General features: G+C 43.0%; 1 protein-coding gene across 3 annotated transcripts in view; it reads left to right on the forward strand.

The window, feature by feature from the left end:
• Nucleotides 1-21,473, forward strand: part of dlgap3 (discs, large (Drosophila) homolog-associated protein 3) — a 162,872-nt gene extending 141,399 nt beyond the window's left edge. The window contains exons 5-13 of one of the 3 annotated variants that reach the window (XM_025902372.1): nt 6,866-6,983; nt 7,928-8,144; nt 9,411-9,949; nt 11,238-11,332; nt 12,311-12,530; nt 13,615-13,909; nt 13,998-14,089; nt 14,275-14,421; nt 15,050-21,473. In XM_025902372.1, coding sequence (XP_025758157.1) covers nt 6,866-6,983; nt 7,928-8,144; nt 9,411-9,949; nt 11,238-11,332; nt 12,311-12,530; nt 13,615-13,909; nt 13,998-14,089; nt 14,275-14,421; nt 15,050-15,367 — 2,041 coding nt within the window. In that variant the 3' untranslated portion in view covers nt 15,368-21,473. The remainder of the gene's footprint in view (nt 1-6,865; nt 6,984-7,927; nt 8,145-9,410; nt 9,950-11,237; nt 11,333-12,310; nt 12,531-13,614; nt 13,910-13,997; nt 14,090-14,274; nt 14,422-15,049) is intronic. The other 2 variants (XM_025902373.1, XM_005453886.4) reach the window with 2 other exon arrangements.
• The last annotated feature ends 314 nt before the right edge of the window (nt 21,474-21,787 follow it).

Raw genomic sequence — 21,787 nt, forward strand, 5'->3', positions numbered from 1 at the left:
TTCCTGTTCCTGCTCAAACACAGTGGTGTTTCTGAGTAGCTTTTCTGCTTAGCAATTTAATTTAAATCTTTTGATACATCCCTTTTTCATAGTATAATCTTAACGTGCTTCATCTGAATCACCCTTTCTGTGTACTCACTACCTAATTTATAGCCAAAGTATTCACTCACTGTCTCTTTACTGTTTCGCTAGCTTAGCTTAGCTCGTAGCCGACTCGTTAGCACCATGGCTACTTCACCTGTCCCTCCTGCACTTTCCTGCTCATTGTGTCAGATGTTTAGTTACTCCTCGGCCTCCTTTAGCAGTAATGATACCTGTAATAAATGTAGCATATTTGCAGCTCTGGAGGCCAGGATTACTGAATTGGAGACTCGGCTTCGCACCCTTCATTCACCCGTAGCTAGCCAGGCCCCTGTAGCTGGTGCAGCCGAAGATAGCGTAGGCCCCGCTAGCTGTTCCCCGGCAGACCCCAAGCAGCTGGGGAAAGAGGGCGGCTGGGTGACGGTGAGGAGGAAGCATAGTCTTAAACTGAAGCCCCAGGTACACCACCAACCTGTTCATGTGTCTAACCGTTTTTCCCCACTCGGCGACACACCCGCCGGGGGTCAAACTCTGGTAATTGGTGATTCTGTTCTCAGACATGTGAAGCTAGAGACACCGGCAACCATAGTCAATTGTCTTCCAGGGGCCAGAGCAGGCGACATTGAAGGAAATTTAAAACTGCTGGCTAAGGGTAAACGTAAATACAGTAAGATCATAATTCACGTCGGCAGTAATGACACCCGGTTACGCCAATCGGAGGTCACTAAAATCAATATTGAATCGGTGTGTAACTTTGCAAAAACAATGTCGGACTCTGTAGTTTTCTCTGGTCCCCTCCCCAATCAGACCAGGAGTGACATGTTTAGCCGCATGTTCTCCTTAAATTGCTGGCTGTCTGAGTGGTGTCCCAGAAACGATGTGGGCTTCATAGATAATTGGCAAACCTTCTGGAGGAAACCTGGTCTTGTTAGGAGAGACGGCATCCATCCCACTTTGGATGGAGCAGCTCTCATTTCTAGAAATATGGACAAATTCATTAAACCCCCCAAAATATGACTATCCAGAGTTGGGACCAGGAAGCAGAGTTGCAGTCTTACACGCCTCTCTGCAGCTTCTCTCCTCCTGCTACCCCCCCAAAAACCCATCTCCATTGAGACTGTGTCAGCTCCCAAAAAGGCAAAAAACAAACTAAAAACCAGCAATAAACAACTTAAACATAAAAAATCACAAAGAAAGAACAATACAGTATCCACATCTGAACCAAAGAGTAAAACAGTGAAATGTGGATTATCAAATATTAGGTCTCTCTCCTCCAAGTCTCTGTTAGTACATGACTTAATAATTGATCAACAAATCGATTTACTCTGCCTTACAGAAACCTGGTTGCAGCAGGATGAGTATGTTAGTTTAAATGAATCAACACCCCCGAGTCATTCTAACTACCAGAAATCCCGAAGCACAGGCCGAGGGGGCGGTGTGGCAGCAATTTTTCACACCAGCCTATTAATTAACGAAAGACCAAGACAGACTTTTAATTCATTTGAAAGCCTGATGCTTAGCCTCGTCCACCCCAGCTGTAAAACTCAGAAACCAGTCTTACTTGTTATCATCTATCGTCCACCTGGGCCTTACACAGAGTTTCTCTCTGATTTCTCAGACTTTTTATCTGATTTAGTGCTCAGCTCAGATAAAATAATTATTGTGGGTGATTTTAACATCCATGTAGATGCTAAAAATGACAGCCTCAACATCGCATTTAATCTGTTACTAGACTCAATTGGCTTCTCTCAAAATGTAAAAGAACCCACCCACCACTTTAATCACACTCTAGATCTTGTTTTAACATATGGCATAGAAACTGAATATTTAACAGTGTTTCCTGAAAACCCTCTGCTGTCTGATCATTTCCTGATAACATTTACATTTACAATAATTGATTACACAGCAGTGGAGAGTAGACTTTATCAAAGTAGATGTCTTTCTGAAAGTGCTGTAACTAAGTTTAAGAATATAATCCACCCACTGTTATCATCTTCAATGCCCTGTACCAACATAGAGCAGAGCAGCTATCTGAACGCTACTCCAACAGAGGTCGATTATCTTGTTAATAATTTTACCTCCTCACTACGTACGACTCTGGATACTGTAGCTCCTGTGAAAACTAAGGCCTCAAATCCAAAGTCCCTGACTCCGTGGTATAATTCTCAAACACGTAGCCTAAAGCAGATAACTCGTAAGCTGGAGAGGAAATGGCGTGTCACAAATTTAGAGGATCATCATTTAGCCTGGAGAAATAGTTTGCTGCTTTATAAGAAAGCCCTCCGCAAAGCCAGAACATCTTACTATTCGTCACTGATTGAAGAAAATAAGAACAACCCCAGGTTTCTCTTCAGCACTGTAGCCAGGCTGACAAAAAGTCAGAGCTCTACTGAGCCAACCATCCCTTTAACGTTAACTAGTAATGACTTCATGAACTTCTTCACAAATAAAATTTTTATCATTAGAGAAAAAATTACCAATAATCATCCCACAGATGTAATATTATCTACAGCTACTCTTAGTACCATCGATGTTAAGTTAGACTCTTTTTCTCCAATTGATCTTTCTGAGTTAACTTCAATAATTAATTCCTCCAAACCATCAACGTGTCTTTTAGACCCCATTCCTACAAAACTGCTCAAAGAAGTCCTGCCATTAATTAATTCTTCGATCTTAAATATGATCAACCTATCTCTAATAATCGGCTATGTACCACAGGCCTTCAAGCTGGCTGTAGTTAAACCTTTACTTAAAAAGCCATCTCTAGACCCAGCTGTCTTAGCTAATTATAGGCCAATCTCCAACCTTCCTTTCATATCAAAAATCCTTGAAAGAGTAGTTGTCAAACAGCTAACTGATCATCTGCAGAGGAATGGCTTATTTGAAGCGTTTCAGTCAGGTTTCAGAGCTCATCACAGCACAGAAACAGCTTTAGTGAAGGTTACAAATGATCTTCTTATGGCCTCTGACAGTGGACTCATCTCTGTGCTTGTCCTGCTAGACCTCAGTGCTGCGTTCGATACTGTTGACCATAATATCCTATTAGAGCGATTAGAACATGCTGTAGGTATTACAGGTACTGCACTGCAGTGGTTTGTATCATATCTATCTAATAGACTCCAGTTTGTACATGTAAATGGAGAGTCCTCTTCAGACACTAAGGTCAATTATGGTGTTCCACAGGGTTCAGTGCTAGGACCAATTCTATTTACATTATACATGCTTCCCCTAGGCAACATCATTAGAAGACATAGCATAAATTTTCACTGCTATGCAGATGACACGCAGCTCTATCTATCCATGAAGCCAGGTAACACACACCAATTAGTTAAACTGCAGGAATGTCTTAAAGACATAAAGACCTGGATGGCCGCTAACTTTCTGCTTCTTAATTCAGATAAAACTGAGGTTATTGTACTCGGCCCTGAAAATCTTAGAAATATGGTATCTAAGCAGATTCTTACTCTGGATGGCATTACCTTGGCCTCCAGTAACACTGTGAGAAACCTTGGAGTCATTTTTGACCAGGACATGTCCTTCAATGCACATATTAAACAAATATGTAAGACTGCTTTCTTCCATTTGCGCAATATCTCTAAAATTAGAAATATCCTGTCTCAGAGTGATGCTGAAAAACTAGTTCATGCATTTATTACTTCCAGGCTGGACTACTGTAATTCACTATTATCAGGAAGTCCTAAAAACTCGCTGAGAAGCCTTCAGCTAATCCAAAATGCTGCAGCAAGAGTACTGACAGGGACTAGAAAGAGAGAGCATATTTCTCCTGTTTTGGCTTCCCTTCATTGGCTTCCTGTTAAATCCAGAATTGATTTCAAAATCCTGCTCCTCACATACAAGGTCTTAAATAATCAGGCCCCATCTTATCTTAATGACCTTGTAGTACCATATCACCCTATTAGAGCACTTCGCTCTTGCACTGCAGGCCTACTTGTTGTTCCTAGAGTATTTAAAAGTAGAATGGGAGGCAGAGCCTTCAGTTTTCAGGCCCCTCTTCTGTGGAACCAGCTTCCAGTTTGGATTCGGGAGACAGACACTATCTCTACTTTCAAGATTAGGCTTAAAACTTTCCTTTTTGCTAAAGCATATAGTTAGGGCTGGACCAGGTGACCCTGAATCCTCCCTTAGTTATGCTGCAATAGACGTAGGCTGCCGGGGATTCCCATGATGCATTGAGTTTTTCCCTTCCAGTCACCTTTCTCACTCACTATGTGCTAATAGACCTCTCTGCATCGAATCATATCTGTTATTAATCTCTGTCTCTCTTCCACAGCATGTCTTTCATCCTGTTTTCCTTCTTTCACCCCAACCGGTCGCAGCAGATGGCCGCCCCTCCCTGAGCCTGGTTCTGCCGGAGGTTTCTTCCTGTTAAAAGGGAGTTTTTCCTTCCCACTGTCGCCAAAGTGCTTGCTCATAGGGGGTCATATGATTGTTGGGTTTTTCTCTGTATTTATTATTGTGCTATCTACTGTACAATATAAAGCGCCTTGAGGCGACTTTTGTTGTGATTTGGCGCTATATAAATAAAATTGAATTGAATTGAATTGAATTGAATAAAAATCTGATGTTTCCAAACACATTTTGGGATAACTGTTAATTTCAGACTTTAAAAAGATCCTTTCAGACTTAGAAAATTCAGATCTGTTTCGTTAAAGTAAATAAAGGAGGGTACAGCGAGGGAAGATTGATCCCTGTTCAATTTCTAAGTTTGTTCACGTACAAATAAACAAACAGTCTTTAATTTTATGGTGGTTTCATTTTAATGGGGAGACAGAATATCAACCAAAAATCCAGAAAAAAACACATTACATAAACTTTATGAACTGAAATGCATGTTATTGAGTCAAATATTTGAAGTCTGTGTGTATGCTCGTGTCGAACAGATTACGATTAATCAATCACTTACAGATACACCTGTTCCCAGCTTGTTATGTGTCTAAAACAAACCTCTCCATAGAATCAGTTTCTTAAATTCCATCTTCCCCACCACCTTGGGGACGACCAAGGAGATGTTTAAAGCACATCAGAGACAAGATTGTAGACCTGCTACAGGACCATCCACAATAAGCATGTCAGGATGGTGACAACTGCTGGTGCCATTATTTGGAAATGGAAGAAATATAAAATGACCATCAATCAGATTCTGTCTGAAGCTCCATGTAAGAGCTTGCCTCATGGGGTGAGGATGATCATGAGAAAGGTGGTGGATCAGAACAAAACTACACAAGAGGAGCATGTTAATGATGTGAAGGCAGCTGAGACCACAGTCACAAATGTTGCTCACAAGGTGCGACTCCTCGAGAAGGCAAAGCAGCAGGCCCGTCTCAAGTTTGTAAGTGAACATCTAAATGATTCAGCGAAGACTTGGGAGAGAGTGCTGTGGTCAGAAGAAGTCAAAGTCAAACTCTTTGGCATCATCATCATTTGGCATCTGCTCATTGAGGGGGCAGTAGATTTTTTTGTTTTACTTTATTTGACCTTTATTTATACAGGTAGTCCTATTGAGACTAAATGCATGGGGCCATGTATCATCAAATCTTGGACAAGAACCTCCTTTCTTTAGCCAGAACACTGACGATAGGTCATGGGTGGGTCTTCAAGCATGACAATAACCCAAAATAAATGAGTGGCTGAAGAAGAAGCACATTAATGCCATGGAGTGGTCTCGCGAGTCTTCAGACCTCAGTCGTATAGAAAATCTGCAGAGCTTTGATTTAGCAGGTTTCTTTAGACACGAGTGAACAAAATCCTGAGCTGTGTGCAAACCTGGTGACCAACTACAACATCTCACTGTTGCGTTGGCCAACAAGAGTTTCTCCACCAAGTACTAAGTCATGTTTTGATTGGTGATCAAATACTTATTTCATTCAGTGACATGTAAATCCATTTTTAACTTGTATATAATTTTTTTCCAGATTTTTGGTTGATGTTCTGTCTCTCTTCATTCAAATGAAGCAAACATAAAAATGAGAGACTGTTCATTTCTTTGTAAGTGAGCAGACTTACAAATTTAACAGGCGATCAAATCATTGTTTCCGCCAGTGTAAATACTCTGGAGATTATAGATAGAAACTCAGTGACCCAGCAATGCCCTAATAGCAAGCACTTAACAAGTGGGCGAATCAAAGAACACAGAGACAATAAACAGCTAGGACGAGGCACACTGTGCTCTGTACACACGATTTCACACTCTGTGTGAAACTGAGTGCGTAACCCTTTAAGAAATATATAAAGACGCGTTTCAGTAACATTCAAGCACCATTTATTTAGACAAATGAAGATTTCAGACCATAAACTGAATTATTAAACTACATTATTCCAGAGCTTGCTGTAAACATCAGTAAAAAGATAACACCAGCGGATTTCAGCTTATGAGGAAAGAAACCGAAAAAGGACGTTAATGTTCTTACATTATGCAGTAAATACTTTCACATAGGCAGCCTTGGGAACCTTTTCACATTTAACTGTAGCTCTGCTTGAACATCATAATAACTGCTGCAATGTTCGGATTTTATTTTTCATATAAAATGAACAAAAATGATGGTTCCCTAATTGGCATGGAAATGCACCGTCACAGCACGGAAAATGACTCCAGCTGGCTCAGTTATGACACATGATACAGTGAATTTTTATTTGATGGCTCACCAAATGGTGGTCTGTTTGTGTTGCAAACATTTTTTTGATAAAAATAGCAACGTGAATGGCGGACGTGTAAACAGCCACAACAAAGAATCAGTACTAACATTTATGCTTGTGTTTATTCCAGGCACTCGTGTAAACAGTGTACAGATTCTTACCCTAACAGCCGAACCACACCCAAGACCCACACCCGCTCCCGTAGCTACACCCGCTCTTTGACCAGCACACAGGTAACGAACAGCAGGGTGAGGCTTTGAAGTGTGTAAACCGTCCCTAGAATCGCCTGTTTTTCTACATAAATATGACCTAAGAGATCTGAGACCTTCCTGTCCTTCCGGGTGCAAACACGAAATACGTAAGCCAGCGAGGTACAGAACAAAGCAGGCACGGATGACAATGGATTTGACGTTGATTACATCAGATACGGCATGAAAGGCATAAATGGGATGAAGGTGAATTGCAAGGCATCTTCAGATGTCTTCAACTGTGGGAAGGCTGAAGCAGCTTAAACAGTGCATATTTTATGAGATGTTAATGTTCAGAATGGCATCAGTGGAGGCATTAGCTGATGTGGGCTGGCATTGTGGATTTCGCCTGAGCTGCACCGAGCTAGTGTTAAGCTCGATTTGATCTGGTCATTCGTTTATTGAGGAAAACGATCCAATAGTGCATCTCTGTGAGAGCGTAAAGAGCGTGAACATTGACGATTAGCAGTTAATTTGAAGCTGAAATTAGATCAGGGAATTTCAGTCAATGGAATGAAAATGGGATCTATCATGACTGGGACAAAGGTGACTTCTGAGGACCTCAGATTAAGCTTTGTAGATTAATCAATCCAGTCCACAGTCTGACAGATTATGTGTATAAACGCCAATTCAAGACCACCGTTACCCTCCAAAGGAGGTTTCACTCGACTGTGAAGTATGTCACACAAAAAATCTGACTTACATCAGGATATTTGGCATGAACGAAATGTCCTCAATGACTAGAATCTAACTTAAATTTCTTTAGGACTTGTGTTAAACTGCAATGACTTTATAGATTATATTTGTGTAGAAAATGACAAAAATGGGTTCACAAACTTTCAACAGACAGTTTCTTTGGGGATATAAATTGTGCATCTGACATCTGTAAGACAAGTACTGATGTAGGAACTCTCATCCCCTGCACCTTCCCGCTCATCCTCCAGCTCGGAGAGACGTTAAACCGTCAGTTCGAAGCCGTGTGTGGGACCATGTTCGGGGAGGTGGAGTCTCAAGCTGTCGAGGCGCTGGATCTTCCAGGAGTGTTCCGCACTCGCAGCCACAGCTACGTTCGCGCCATCCAGGCCGGATGTTCCCAGGATGACGACTGTCTCTCCGTCTTCTCCATGTCTGGCCCCCAGGGAAGCATCAAGGGCGGGGCTGGTGAGTGTGCGGTTTGAGTCCACCAGTATGCAAAAGTCTGGGGTGTCTCTGTGGAGCGTTTGAATGCGCGGCTGCCTTTTATGTGGCGGCAGCGCGGCGGGAGACACGGTGGGAGATGAAACTTTATGACAGGCTGTGTGCATTTACGTTGACAAAAGCAAATTCATGCACACACACAAACGTGCACACACACTCGTTGCACAGCTGCATCCATTTTTAATATACAGCCTTTTCTTTTCTTCGCTATTCTTTCAACCTCTAATGAGCTCTGTTTTTTACCCCTCTCCTCCTCCGTGTTTGTGCGTACATATGCATGCCATAGGCTCAGCTGTATATGTGTGTGTGTGTGTGTGTGTGTGTGTGTGTATTACATTTGTGCATCCTCTTTGTTCTCTGCCATCTCTGCCTTGCCTTTGTATCTCATCTCTCTCCAATCACCCTCCCCTGTCTGATTGCAGGTTTCACAGGCTCAGAAATAGGTACAGGAACTCATGTGATTATGATGATAGCTCAGCGTCTCCAGCTGCCTTTTTGTCTCTGTCTTTTGGTTTCACTCTTGATGATGTTTGCTTTGACAAGTCTTCCCAATAATGCTTAAGCCTAATATTCAGCTGTTTTTATTTGCCACAAAATCCATCCAGTGTTTCCGAAAGCCTCTGTGAAGTGTTATCCACTTTCAGCACAGACCCCTCCCCGGTACACCAAGTCACACAACACACAACACAGGGTGGGTTACAGCTTTGGAGTGAGCAGCTTTGCACTCTGAAAATAAACTCTGTTCAAATATATATTTAAAGAAACTGTGAGGGAGACAGATCGTGCATGTCTTTCTTAAATATTGCTCTCAGGAAAAGGCTTTGTCTTCTTAAGAGTTAAATTAGCTGCGGGGAAGAGGTTTTTGCTTCGCTATCATGTCTGTCTTTTCCAGTGCATCCCTCCCTGCCACTCACTGAAATTTATACTAAAAGCTGTTTTTTAATGAAAAGAAGTTGCACTTTTGTATCTTTCCTCTTCCATCTTACACTGGCAGTAATTCTTAATGGCTTTATCGTTTTTCTCTCCACCTTTCCATGTTTGTTTGCCTCTTTATGTCAACCGCTTTCCTATTTTTTTTCACTCCTTAACTTTCCTGTCACATTCTCCTTCCAGTCTGTCCCTTTTGTAAGTATCGACCTCCCCCGCTCCCTGTTGATATATTACCCATTTTGCTTTTAACAGCCCACTGTGCCTTTGTCTTCCTTTTCCCCTGCTCTTCTGACACTTCAGTCTTTCCTTATCGTAAAGGTGCTCCTCCTCCACTCCCACCCCGCATGTCGAAGTCTTCACTGTCGGTGCGAGCCCAGAGCAGCACAGAGTCCACCCAAGATGCCTACTTCCAGAGCAGCGGGCAGTTGGTCTCAAGCTCTGGTCCCGGACGCCCCAAGCAGCACAGCAACTCCGTGGACCTGGGTAACTCTGACGGGCCATCGGGCCGCACCTCCAGAGGAGGCTACTACACCGGCAGCGGACCCGGGCGTTCCCGACAGCACAGCAACTCCGCAGAGAGCCTGGACGGGGTTCGGGGCTCAAGAGAGCTGGTGCCCTATGGAGGGGGTCCTGGAGTCGGGGTGAGGGCCAAACACAGCAGCTCAGCTGACAGCCTTCTGGAGGGACCGCCGAGGCCAGCAAGAGAGAGGGACGGCAGAGTGGGAGGCAGTCTGGGGAAATCAGCCTCTCTGCCTCAGAACAGCATCATGCTGAGTAAAGCTGGAGGGCAGGACGAAGGGCGTGCTGTCAGAAAGTGGAGGCCGTCCATAGCTGTGCAGGTGAGAGGAAAACCCAAAATATGCCTTCTGCCAGTTTTTTATTTTCATTTATTTGGATTAGGCTCTCTAAAAGATGATAGAAAATAATGAAAACTGCAAGTCTTCACATTGCTTGTTTTGGTTAAACTGCATTCTTTGTCCACAAATCCAAATTTGATTTGCAGTGATACGAACTTCAAAAAGCAACAAATCCTCACATGTACCGAGCCCGAACGAGCAGATGTTTGGAGCCTCTGATGAAGGCGCAGTAGTTTGCACAGTTAAAGGCTGTGAACTAATCACTGCACTCCAGCCCCCCTGTTCTTCCCGAGGATGTTTGGTTTTTGTGCTTAGTGAATAACTTTACAGGCAAGCTTTACAGATGCTAATTTTCAACTCAGCTAAGCCAAGAGAAAAATGGTTTCAGCACCAATCGAAATACAGTCCATTTACACAAAGAACATGCATAATCCCTCAGCGTTAGTAGCTGCAAACCATTTTCTGCTCCATGTGAAGACTTTGTCGAGTTTTCCTGCGATCTAGGTGCAAAGTTTAGCTATTCAAAAAGGCTATAGATCCATAATTAGCATACAGGCTTGGGAGTGGCATCAATATTCTGCTATAGAGCTATACTTTTATTAAATAGGGACATTAATCTCTGACATGTCTTCAGAGATGGTTAGTTATTTTTTAAGCCCCCTCTAAATGAATGAACAGAGCCTCAACACTAGTTTCCATACAGCAGTCACATGGACATAAAAATGACCTGAATAGAATCACCAGTCAAACCTAATTAAACTCAAAAGTTTAAAAACTTTTCCCAAAGTCAAATAGCTTAAGTACTATTTCTACTACACAGTGTCCCATTATTATGATGTCATTAGTAGCTCAATCCAGGATAGTAACACGATCGGTGTCTGGTCATCCTGTCAGAGCTCTCAATAAATGCCGTTACAAACTCCCAGGCATGGAATCGTGTCCTCCTGAGAACCAGCCTATCTACCCTACTAAGTCATGATGTGCTAAATAGGACATCCTGGACTTTCCATTGATATCTCATGTGTTTGGGTAGCCTCTTTTAGCACCAAAGACGAAGGAAATCACAAATAAAGTTCAATGGGAAGATTCTTCTTTCCTCGGTTCTCAGGAGGATATGCATGCAGATGTTTTGAACCTCTGCTGTGCACATGCATCCATGCAACACAATGATTGCATTATATATTCCCTATATGTTCAGCAGGGCAGGGTGAGGTTTCAGATTTCATTCTCTCCACTCTGACTGTGGTGCTCGTGTCTTCCTCTGCTGCAGGTGGATAGCTCAGAGACCCTTTCAGATTCCGACACGGAGGGCAAAGCTCTGACCGAGGTCCACTCTGTAGGAGTCCAAGTGGAAGACGACAAAAGGTACCAGGAAAGTAAAAATCAAAGCGGCAGAAAAACTACTCATCTTTGAAATCCAGTCTAAACATGAGCTGTTTATTTTGCCTGACATTTAAGCTGCTTTCATTATAGAAAGAAACAAACTTGCAAACTAAGACGAGTGTTTGTTTATCTCGCTAATTTATCTTTGCTCCAAAATATGTAGCTTCATCAAGAACTTTTGGTCTTTGCACAGTAATTTATGTGAATAATTTTCATTTACAATTTGAAAAAAAAGCCTTCGTCTCCTGAGCGCCCAACAGAGCAGCCACCTATGGTTGATTTCTAGGCTAGATCCTATTATTTCATTTAACATTTCATCAGAGATCACAGCTTGAACTCGGCAACACTTTCTTCCAAGAATGTCTTGTTTTTCAGCCATTAGTGAGTGTAACCATGACTACTGCAAATCATACACTCTACATGACTTTTGCACGTGACTCAACCCATCTCCTAATTATATCCAGCTTTGCCTGCAGGTCAGATTTGCACGCATGCATGCAAACACTCGCAGCATCGCATACTTCCAAACCCCCGAGCGGTTTGTGATCGTGCATCCCTTAACAACACCCCCCCCCCATGCCTGCCACACCCGGTTGTCGAGCGCGACAGCGTGACATCGCTGAAAACAGCAGACTGATAACGGAAATCTGAGTCACCCCTCATCAGACAGGAAAGAAGGGTGAGGAGGAGGTGGGGTATAAACTTGTAATAGAGTTAACGATCATCGCCCAGTCCACCGACGTGACATTTTGCCCACACTGGTGCGTCATATGCCAGAGGATTTAGCAGGTCTTATCGTAACCAAGTGAGTAGTAGTGAGTGCAGTGACATGGCAGCCTTACTCAAAGAAGAACGTGCAGTTAATAGAAGCCAAAAGAATAACACTATAAGAAGGCATTTGCATATATTTCTCTGTGTGACTCGATTTCTCTGGGACTGCATTGACTCCCTGTCTTGCAGGAGAGCTCGTTTCAAGCGCTCCAACAGCGTGACGGCGAGCGTGCAGGCCGACCTGGACCCCGAGGGCTTCCCGGGATTGAGCATCGCTGTGCCGATGCAGGACAAAAGCCTCCAGTTTGGCTGCTCCTTCCAAAGGCACTCGTCTGAGCCCGAGTCCGCCAGCCAGTATACAGAGTGCCATCGCACCGTCCACACGCAGGGACAGTGGGCCTACAAAGAGGTAGGAGTCCAGCAATACTCCTGATGGATCACAGGCAGCTGTTGAAGTTTTACATAAACAATCAAACATATAACATTTTGGCTTCAATGATCTCTGAAGGAAAACTTTTGCCACTTTCACTTTAATGCTCCTCGGGGCTTCATTTAGACATAGTAAATGACAAAATCCTTGCATGTGCGTGATTATTTTGATAGTGGCAACACTGACAGCAGGACGTGGGGACACCCAACATGTTTGCATGTCCTCAGGTTAATGGATAGAAATTCATGGCGTATTCGGTGTTTAGTTAACTTGCAATCTTACAATAAAAAGACATTTTCTTCCGTATACAACATCTAAAAATCAACATTTTTTTCTGAATATTTTGGAATCTGAACTACTCATTTGCTGGGAGACCTGACAGATCAGCCTTGGGGCTGAGAGTAATATAGACGGAGACAGCTGAAGACACCTGGAGGCTGGTTTCCTCTGGTCTTGTTAGATTTTATCCTGTCAAGGCTGAAATGTAATTTGCTCAAATACTGTATTTAGGTACAGCTCTGAGGTATCAGTACTGCACTTTCATCATTTTTCCCCCTGTATAACACTTTATAGTTCCACTCATTTCTGAGGAAAGAGTTTGACAGCTTTAATTACTATGATTTATACACACAATACATTAACATTAGCATACTAACATTAGCTGTCAGGTAACTTTCTTGGTTATTAGCTTGGCTAATGTTACTGCAAGAGTACCCTGGGTCTTCTAGCTTGCACTCGTCAGCTTCCCTGCCTTTAGGAGCACATATCGTTTTCTCACTGGTACTGTCTGTGAAGTAAAAACTTTAAATAGCAATGCGAGTGGAGCTGGCCGTGAGCGTGTCCTTGTGCATTTGCATGGCAGAAGGATTTGCTTAAAAACAAACTATTCAGTAGTCCTATTCATGATTAAATATAAAAATCTCACTGGGTATATTTAAACTGGATCAAAAGTGGAGTCCACACTGCACATTTGTGGCATTAATACTAGTATAAATAGTGGCTGAGGTTCAGCAGTGGTCCGAAAACAGACTTTTTTTTTCTTTTTTTTCTTATGTTATCCCAGGACTTTATCCAGACTGGCTACACCACTGAGGCCTGTCAAGCTGACACACGGCCCCACCAGCAACCACACCTGCCTCCACGTTCCCACTCTCCTCTCCCCATTACCTCTGAGCGTGCTTGGGCGGGGACACCATCCCTAGAGGGTCCCCGGAGCCTGCCCGACTCGGGCCGAGCCTCTCCCTGCATGAGAGATGGAGAGTTCTTCTTACGCCTCCTGCAGACAGAGGTGGAGAGGATGGAGGGCTGGTGCCAGAACATGGAGAGAGAAGCAGAGGAGAATGAACTTCCAGAGGAGAGTGAGTGCGAGAGGGCAACTCGAGATGAAGATTAACAATGAATAATTCTTGGGTTTCTCAAACTCCGTGTGTGCTCTTTCCCTCCTAGTTCTTGAACTGATTCGAAACGCAGTTGGCAGTGCCCAGATGCTCATGTCTCAGAAAGTCCAGCAGTTCTTCCGCCTCTGCCAACAGAGTGTGGTGAGTATGTGTGATTGCATGCAAAATCATGACATTACATATGGCGCATGATTTTTGCTGTGATTCGCTAAAGGGCTAGATTTGCTCGGCTGCAAACACCTCACCGGTGAAATTAGTCTGCAAATCCCCATGTAATGCTTTGCCACCCGTTACTTGTTAAGTCCTGTCTCCCCCCGCACACCCAGGACCCATCAGCCTATCCTCAGCCCACGTCTCAGGACCTGGCTGCCTTCTGGGACCTGCTCCAGCTCAATATAGAGGACGTCAGGGTCAAGTTTCAGGATCTCCAGAGGCTCAAGGACTCTGGTTGGAGGCTCCCGCCTGAAAAGAAGGTGAGAGACCCGGGGGTCCAAACCACCCTGGTTTCCCTTCAGCACTCCCCCAGAGCTAAGATGGCAGTGTGCAGGCGAGTAGCGCAGATGGTTGTGCCCTCCAAGCCTTTGCAGGCTGTGAAAATACAGAACAGCAAGAGGAACTGAGCTGAGCTGAGCTGCCCACAAGACTGCGAAATCCAAAATGTGCTAGAAGTCTTTTGCATTTAATGCAGCGTATTACATTATTTTCTATAAAGGTTTGGCTACTCACTGATCAACATTATTCAGTCAACAACAAACTAACAATTGTTTCTCTTTTCTTCTTTTTCTTTGTGCATTACCTCTATTTACCTTCTCCCATTTCATTGCCTTTTACTTCACCCAACGCCAACGCATGCTGAGATGTTTTTTTGCTGATTTTATGTGCTTTGTCGTTATGTCTCGGTCCGTGATTCTTCCTCACTTGAATTTTTGCCCTTTATGTTGGATTTTCTTACCTTTTTGTTGGGTTTTCATCCTCCCTCTATCTCCTCTTGTTTTTGCATGGGATTCTACACAACCATACAAAACCATATTTTTTTTCCCCCCTCACTTCCCAACTCGGTTAATCCACTGCCTGTTCACCTGATCACCACGACTGGGCTAGGAGGACAAGAAGCTTCCTCCACCCTTACCAAAGAAGCCAGCAGGTGGAGTGAGTGGCAGCCTCCGGGCTGATAGCGTTGGGGATGGGGTTGCTGGAGGTGGAGGAGGAGGTGGGTCAGGGGGCCTGGTGGTGCCTCGCGTCGGTGGGCACACCCTGCCCATCAGGGAGAAGTCAATGGACCTCGGGGACCGTCAGAGGACAGAAGCGAGGAGGCGGCTGCTGCAGACCCGGCGCACTGCCTCCTTCAGGCAGAACTCGGCAACAGAGAGTGCCGACAGTATCGAGATCTACATCCCCGAAGCCCAGACTCGACTCTGAACACCGAGCTGAGGTGTCTCCCTCCCACCTTCTCACCCACCCTCACCCCCTGCGAAGCTGGCCCGCGCACCAATCTCAGTCTGTCTCCGAGCCCAGTTTTGGATCCGCACGCTGTTAATGCGCTACTCCCCTCTAGCATTTCCATCGAAATCAGTTATCATACTCATTAAACAAGCAATGACAGCCATCGTAGTGTCTTGAAATTTGGATATTTTACAGACACAGAGGCCTAAACGTGAAATGGTAGCTAGCTAGCAGACATTTTTAAGTCTTTTTTTTTTGTTTTTGATTAATATTATGGCTGAAGACAAACAGCAGTCCACTTTTATAACCAACCGAGGTTCACGCAGTAGTAGCATGCCTGTGCGTGTTTACCGAGCACATCTCCATCACTGAAAAATCAAGGGCTTAACAGGTACAAGAACTCATACAGAATCTCCCTGTATGGATGCCGTGTGCAGTAAAACCTCATCCTTCTTTGTGAGGTTTCTTAATCACATACAAGATGTGTCCATTCGCTTCACTGATGCTACCAGTGTGGATGAACAGACATGGATGAATTCAGCATCAGTTCTAATGCCCTTAAAGTCAGATGGCTGGCAAACCCCAAAGAACATCCCTCCCAGTCGTTGTCAGCCAACTACAGCTTGCACCTTTCACCCAGGTGCCATCTGTCCCCTGCGGCACTCGGTCAGAGACTATGAAATCACTTTAAGTCTCTCTCTTTAATTCCTCAAATCTCGTGTTTTCGTTTGACTACCCTCAGCATTCAGCAGTGAGGCTGTTTGAATGGGCAAGTGCTATTTGTACATAGAGTGCACACTCATGTTTGCCAGAAGGAGCTTTTGCAGTGTAGCATCACAGCCTTGACGGCTAGAGAGCACTGCAGACATAAAATAAATAAAAAACTAGGGGAGAGAAGCCGTTTGCTTCTTATGTAGTCCTTCTGAAGTTTCAAGCGTTCAGGGGTGGGGTTTCTGTGAGCTTTTAGGGGAGAATATTTTTTCCAAGGCTTTTCAGGACTTTGCTGAGAAAGCCCCCTTTTTCACTGTGAGACTATAGCACCACCGAGTGGTTAAATGAGGACCCAAACTAATAACAATGTTCTGTAGGAAGTTCTCGCCACTTCAGTCAGGAATTAACAGACACCCCGATGAAACAGCCATGACAGAAGATGAGGGTTTTTTGGGTGGGGTGGGGCTTTTGTTGTTGTTGTTTTTCGTGCTTTTTCGCACTTAATCAGTGCTTTCCCTGGCGCGCAGTGCATTTTCTCTTTTCTTGGAAATTGTTTGAGTGGATTTCCCCCAACTGCTTAATTAAGAGGGCAGCGGATCGCAAAATAAAAGAACCGTCAAAGTCTTCAGCAGAATCTGCTTGCTTAACTCAAAGTGCCGTCCTCTCAATCTCACAGAGCCCTGATTACAACGAAGGGATGATTTCTCTGAAGAGAGAAAACAAAAAGGAGTTGTATTCAGTGAACAGCAGTGCCCTACGAAACCTCCCCAAAGAGATATCAAACACAGGAAACCGCCGAGCTGCCAGACAGAGTTTGGCAACTGTGGTGAAATTAGCTAATACTTGATTAAGTGGAAGTGTGTGTGCTTTGTTTCTCGTTATTTACTTCCTGAAATTCTCTTCTCTGTGGTCTCCGCTCTGCAAAGTGTAGCACGATTTGAAGAGTTTTTGAAGGGGGCCTCATTTGCAAATCTACTTCATAACAGATATTTCTGATACAAGTGTTTTGTATGGATGTTGCACAGAAAAATGGCATGTGTGTGTGTGAATGCACTGGAATTAATGCTTACAAAGGGCTGCAAGTCACAAGGGACATGTGACGAAGCCCGGCGAATACTAAAAAGTCCAAATCTGCCATTTTGACGATAGAAGAAAAAAACAAACCCACACACTTAAATTTGAAAAATCTTTTAGCATGACCTGTTTTTCCTTTTTTTCTAATATTTGGATGGAATGTGTTGGAAAAATGGGATATTTTATTGGGAGATGTATATTTTATAATATAATCCACATTTCTAGATTAGTAGAGATTATTGAGTACAGTATATGTACGAATTTAAAAAAGCATATATCAAATGTGAAATTCTACAGTATTATTATGATAGATTATAGCATTGTGTGATACTACAGTTGTGTGGCATATCCAGACTCAGTACATGTGAAAAAGAATCTCAAACGAATATTATTATCTTCAGTGTGTGAGTCAGGTTCACAGGGTATAACTGGCAAGAGTGTTAATTGCCAAGTGTGAGCCTCCTTAGGCCTACTGTATATCTTCTGTGGTTCTAATGACATATACTGCTGTATCCCCTTCCTGTATTTCCTCTTTAGAGCCAACTACATGTGCCTAACCAGCTATATGTGGAGGTTTCCTTTGAACACAGTTTACAGTATATAAAGAAATGTAAATAGAAAAGTATAAAATATACAGAGAATATTGGTAAAGAAACTCTTTTTACTGTACTGACACGCCCTCTTTGATCTCCCCCACTTTCACTTGCAATACCCACACAAGACTGGCAATTCTATTGATGTTAATACTGCATGCTTTATTACAGCTTCCTTTAGCAGAATCTAATGGGTTTTTTTTTTTTTTTTTGGTTTTTTTTGACGGATAAAAGGAAAGCACTTTTTGTAGCCTTTTTTTGTGATTTCAAACAAAAACAACTTGGTAGGATTTTACACTGTCTTTGTACAACAATCACATCCTCGGAGGACACTGACGTCGACGTCCTTGAAAACCGCAATCGATGTTTCAGTTCGACTCCGAGGCGATGCGCTTAACAGCCTCCATGTGAAATGGCCAATTTTATGTTTAATTCATTTGAAGGCGTGCGGTACGGAGAGCGGCCTTTTTATCCCCATCATACTCTCTCCCTGAAACTTGACAACATCTCAGCTGCGTTTTTGACCCAGCCCTCATGAAACAAAGCACAAAGACCTGCTTTATTACTGTAACTCCACTGTGAAGGACTCTTGACTCCACCCTCGCAATCCTCAAAGCTACATTCAGAGGGATGGCAAGGTCTTTCCATTATGAGTTGGCCTCGAGGGGCTCCAGGAATCTTTTAAAGGCTTTGTTGGATATTTATCCACAGTAGCAACAACTACTCCTACTACTTTGTTTTCAGTTCTCGCTGACATTCTCCTCTATTGTTTATCATAATTTGAGGTGTTAGCCAGCCACCTTGCCTTGTGATAACAGGTCCACTGAAAACACACTTCTGGTGGTTGTGATTTCCACGGTTTGCGTTCTTTACTGTATCTATTCATTGTTCGATATCTGCACAGTACACTGGAGTTGTACAAACATGACCTGAGCACTCACCGACACAACAGACAGACTGCTATATGAACCTTTTCACCTCTTTCTGTAAGTGCAAAAACCCCACGTGGACAGCCAGATGGATAAGCCAACTCTCAGTACCTCAGTTTCTAGCAGCAGTGTCTCCAATCCCCAACCCAGGCCTCTGTCCTCAGGGGATTCTCAACCAACAGACCCTGAACATACAGCGCCAGACCAGCCCTGCAGGAATGTTGTTAATATTCTCTGAAAGTGTGGAAATCACACGTCATTTGAGCCCAGATTCTCTTTCAGCCATTCTCCGAGACTGGAAAGCGGAGCGCGGTAACATGCAGGAGCTGGCGATGGAGGCGATCGTAGCCGATGTGCTACGTGTGTGCATTTGCTGTGTGCTGTGCATCTGCAACAGACTGAAGCTGGAGGGGTGTAGTAGCAGCAGATTTGAGTTTTAATTTTACATTTCTGTGAGACAGAGCTGCTCTGGAGGAAAAAGCTAAGTCACTGAATTAACCCAAATTACGAGAAGCAGAGGAGGCAATTTTCTAAAAACATTTCGTTTGTGTCATTATTCTCAGCAATATTTAAAGGTGATCAAATGTGTGAAAAAAAAAAACATTTTCAGACAATTATCAGCATTTGAATACTTTTAACCAACAGCAATAGGAAATGTTTGCTTAGCATTAGCAGCGCTAGGATACAGGAGAGTGAATTGGAAAACACTGGAAATTAAGGTCAGTGTAGAGAGATATGGAGGCTGTAACATTATTCAAACTCATATATCAAACTTAGCTTATTTAAAAGGGTGGGGGCTAATATATGTTTCCATGTTTTGGTCCTATATAAACTGTTACAGTGGCAAAAGGCTATACAAAACAAAAACTGAAATAAGCACTGGTTTCTGATGGTTTTTCTGTTCTTGGCTCTGTAGGATATAGAAGACATCAGGTATCCCTAATATAGCCATCTCAGGTGCACAGCTCTTGGCTGTGAGCACAGAAGCCCCGCCCACCTTCAGTTCAACCCTTCTGTTTGTGAGAAAAGGCCAGTCAGAGGAAAGTTGGTTTATAGCAAGTTTTAGCTGAAACAAATGAGCAGACAGGTTGTATCAAGGCCCAATATATCATCAAAAGATCAAAGCTATACACATTTATTACATACAGAATGTGGATCCAGCCTACTGAGACTGCTAGCAGTTACATATAAGCATGCTGGATTGCATCAATTCTTCTCACGTACTCGTGTTTAGCTGGAAATTTAAGTTCAGACTAAGGAATTAACAGAGGTGATTATAGTCTTAATACACTGAGCAACTATTGCTGAAAAGCTGAGTCCATATCTAATAAAAGAAATGTTTGCATTATCAAAAGATCCTAATTGTTAAGCAAGCTTCCTTAAATGTTCTTTGTTGCTTCCTCTCTGCCTCCAGAGCAGCTCAGCGCCAAGCAGAAGTTTAACTGAAACTCCAATGTGCCTTTAGCACTGAGGTGTACTTCTGTATGTGTGCGTATTAGCACTGTAATGTCGCTTTACAGTAGACACGGCTAGCCATGCGGATCAGAGAAAACTGAGCAATTACTGTGTAATTAACAAAAATGATACCCTGCCACCGTCGTGTTTACAACAATGTAAATACCTGTTACCAACAGACGTTGCTCTTCTCAATATTACACATATTGTTATTGCGTCATGATTATTAGTATGATTGCTGTCATTAAAATGGTTATTAATTGCCATCCCTTCCATTATTACAAACGGTGTTGTCAGTCACAGCCATGGGGTAAACATTGTTCTATATTCAAGGATGAGTCTTGTGTACAATAACGAAACAAAAACTAGAAAAAAAAGTTTAATATCTAACGAGAAAGTAAATAAATCGCTGCTACTAAGGAGACGGAGTAGAGGAAGAGGAAACTGACAATAACTCTGGGAAGATATTTTTCTCTGGGATCACGGATGGACACTCCCGTGCGGGGTGAGATCACCGAGAGAAAAGTAAGCACTGAACAGGTGGAGCGAATAGAAGACCCAGACCTATGACCTTCTTTCTCCGTGTGCTTTTACTCCACTCTGAACTCTTAGCGCTGCCACAACAGAGACGCAACACAGACTTCAAACTGATAAGATGCTCCACTCTCTGTGTTCTACTCTATAATGTAGCAAAAAACACAATAGCCCCCTCTTCTCCTTCTCTTTCATGTCTCACCATGATTTCTAAATCAGACGGGTTTGACACATTAAGCTTTTCTGTCTTTAAGCTCAGCTTTATTGTCGTGCTTACTTGTTTTATACACGTTCGATTCAGTGCCAAGACAGCATACTGTACAGTTAAAACATTAAATGATTTTGTTTTGCTTTATTTGGGGGTTTTTTGTTTTTCATCCTATAAAGAAAAAGAATTGACTGGAGCATATAGCAATAGAGATGCCATAAGATATGAACTTTCACATTGCCACCAGTGAATACACAACGTGCATGAACACAGCGATCCGAACACGTGCTGGACGGCAGTGGAGGACGATGCCCGGTGTAAATCCTGATTCTGTTTGTTGTGTTGTGCTTCTCATTTTGTACATACAAATTGATTTTCTGGATCTCGTAATGACTCGTGGGTCTGGATGTGTCGAAAGGAGCACGCCTGATAGCGCTGAAAGCCCAGAGAGATGGCACACTGTGACGTGGTTTACCCCAACACAGAATGTAACACTGTCAACGTTGTCGAAACATTTTCTAATGGCTAATATTATTACTATTAATATGATTATTATAAAGCTATTTTAGCGAGGTAAATGAGTGGGTGCTGCGTCTTCTTTGTGTGTGTTGATTTTTCTGATTAATGACCAAATAAGTAGGAGTTATATGTAAAGTAATCTAGACATTATGTGTGTCTTACTGGGAAAACTCCCAAAGAACTTTAGCAACAAGTTTTAAAAGAACCTGACATGAATACAAATGTGATAACGGGAGGATTAATTGCCACTAATATATTTTTATTTATATATACTGTATGTAAAAGACAAACAAAGCAGAGTAGCTCGTGGATCTGATGCCCATCTTCGAAGCAACCACTTCAAGAGGAAGTTTATAAGTTCATTACCAGTGTT

This window comes from Oreochromis niloticus, linkage group LG22, assembly GCF_001858045.2.
Source record: "Oreochromis niloticus isolate F11D_XX linkage group LG22, O_niloticus_UMD_NMBU, whole genome shotgun sequence".
NCBI lineage: Eukaryota > Metazoa > Chordata > Actinopteri > Cichliformes > Cichlidae > Oreochromis > Oreochromis niloticus.